General features: G+C 35.9%; 1 protein-coding gene across 1 annotated transcript; it reads right to left on the bottom strand.

Moving 5' to 3' along the window:
* Positions 1 to 1,143: 1,143 nt before the first annotated feature.
* On the bottom strand, positions 1,144 to 1,830 carry LOC149184901 (uncharacterized). The gene has a single exon (XM_089419003.1). It carries the CDS (start codon positions 1,756 to 1,758, stop codon positions 1,144 to 1,146), a length of 615 nt encoding a protein of 204 aa, XP_089275129.1. The 5' UTR covers positions 1,759 to 1,830.
* Positions 1,831 to 2,416: the final 586 nt, after the last annotated feature.

Below are 2,416 nucleotides of genomic sequence, written 5' to 3'. Positions count from 1 at the left end.
ACATCACAATAATCAAAACCAAAGTTATAATTAGAGAATAACCAAACCGAGTGTATCACAATAATCAAAATCAACATTGTAATTAAGGAATAACCAAAGCCATCGTTATAATTAAGTAGTGGTACGTAAATCCAGCACAGGTTAATGAAAAAGAAAAACTACTTATTCGTTTGTCACAAGGAGTCCATAAAATGTGGCCATCTATGACGTACAACCAAAACCATCAATATCAATGATTGTAAATACCAATGATTATCTTTTTTGGGAAATTGTAAATATGAATGATTGTAAGCCGAAGGCAGCGAATAAACCAGAGGAGAAAAATTATCTAAATTTATTTCGCTCGGCTCACTTGCGCTAAACCAAAAATTCAGAGTGATCTCTCTGTAACAATATATGAACATGTAAAGCAGCCAAAAACAGAGGAATTTATCCAAATAAGGAGCCCTAAACAAAGAAGGAATTTATCTAAATAAGCAGCCAAAAGTGAAGAAGAAATTTGTAAACAAAAATTCACTCGAGGCACTTGAGAACAGAATATCAACATGCAAAGCGAGCAAATTTAAACAAAGAATAAATTTATCTAAAATAATTTCGCTTGATGCACTTGTGGTAAACCAGACATTTTGAAAGTTCTCTCTGCAGCAAAATATGAACATGTAAAAAAGCTAAAAAAAAAACCATCAGTAACAAAAATAATTGGACAATCCGGAATAACGAATCCATTAAAATTCTTGAAAACAGAATTGATTCTATTATGGATAAAAAAAATATGCTCATCAAAAATGCCATATTCTATTAATCTGATTCAATTTTCAAAAGAAACTATAAGAACACAATAAAAGTTCCAAATTCTTACTAATACTTACAAAACTGCATATATAGTCATATTGTTATTTACTGATCATTGATGCATCAAATTCTTCCATAACTCAATCTTTCACTGCACATTATTCTATTGTGTTGCCACAAATATTTTCCAATCTTCTTCTAGGACCTTCTTCATGAAATGCTTTTGTAGACTTGCAAGGTGCTCTTGAAAATTTATTTCCCCATATAGACAAGTCAGTGGCACTGAGTTTGGGCTATTTCTAGACAAAACTTCTATATTCCTTGTATTGAAGATTTTCATTAAGAAAGTAATTAACTTGTGCCTCTGTCAAGCATCTCCTGGTATTGCAGCAAAGACATCTTCAGTTGCTCATAGAATTTAGCAATGAATTCCTCAGCATGCCTGTCAACCTGATGGTCATTATCTTCACTGAACGAGTTCGAGATCCTTCGACACATCGGAGACAACAAAGGGCTCAGCCTCTGAAGAGCAGGCAACTTGTTATGATCAAGGAAATCCTTGCTGAAGTATTCATTGCTGTGATCCAACTTGGGAAGAACAATAGTGTTAGGCTCTTCCTTTTCTTCAAATTGATGTGGATGAATGCATGGAAAGTGAAGCATATGTGTGGGAAAGTAGTGATGTTTTCTCTTGGCCATGTTGAAGATGGCAGGGCTGTTGCTGCAAGAGAATTCATATTCTTGAAGCCCAAAGCCACTCTGGTTGCTACTGTCTTTGGAATGGTGGAACACCAAATTCCTCAAGCTTTTTCCATAGACTTTTCCTCTCTCCATCATCAGATGCATGTCCATGAGCATCTTGCACTTGGAGGTGAGGCCTTTTCTGATCATGAAGAAAGCTATCCGCACAAATCTCCAAAGACCCTTTGATGAAACATGATTTACACCAGAATGGATATTCTCCATTTCTTGCAATTTCTGATCAAACCTCACAAGGTCTGATACTCACAAAAAAAAAAAAACCCCAATCTGATCAAATTCTATTAAAAAACCAGGAGGAGGCTTGAACAATACAAAGGCTTGCAATGCCTGCGAGATGTGAAACCTCAGAAGGTGAGCTGATGAAAGGGCATGGAATGCCTCTAGCTTATATTTAATAGTGAAGGAATGAAGTAATGACAGAGGAATTGATAATGGGAAATTTGCAAAGAAGAAGTCCTGAGCCAGCTTGATTGGTTCGTCGCTAGTGTGGTACCGAGCAAGCAGGTAACCCACTTCAAAATAAAAAAATTCGAAAACGACACACACATGGTAATGGAGGCTAAAACTGTTTGATCACAACTAGGGTTAGACATTATTAAACTTGTGGGGAAGTTTCATCCACATAAAATGGACATTAAAAATTTTAGGGTTAAGAGTTGTCAAACACGTATTGAAGGTTGTCAACTCTACTTCACTGGCACATGCCTCTTTGTTGAAAGTACCAAATCAGTTTTTTTCCCTATGCACTACTATAGTCTCCTCCCTACTGGAAAACAATAACACGCCAATCAAACATCCATTTCCTTTCAAACAGAGTGACCACTATGGTAATGGATCTGTCACTGTAACAAAAAACATATAG

This window comes from Pinus tabuliformis, chromosome 3_2 (genome assembly GCF_031772625.1).
Source record: "Pinus tabuliformis cultivar Carrire ecotype Pingquan chromosome 3_2, CPIR1, whole genome shotgun sequence".
Classification (NCBI taxonomy): domain Eukaryota; kingdom Viridiplantae; phylum Streptophyta; class Pinopsida; order Pinales; family Pinaceae; genus Pinus; species Pinus tabuliformis.
This window is presented reverse-complemented; position numbering and strand designations above follow the sequence as displayed.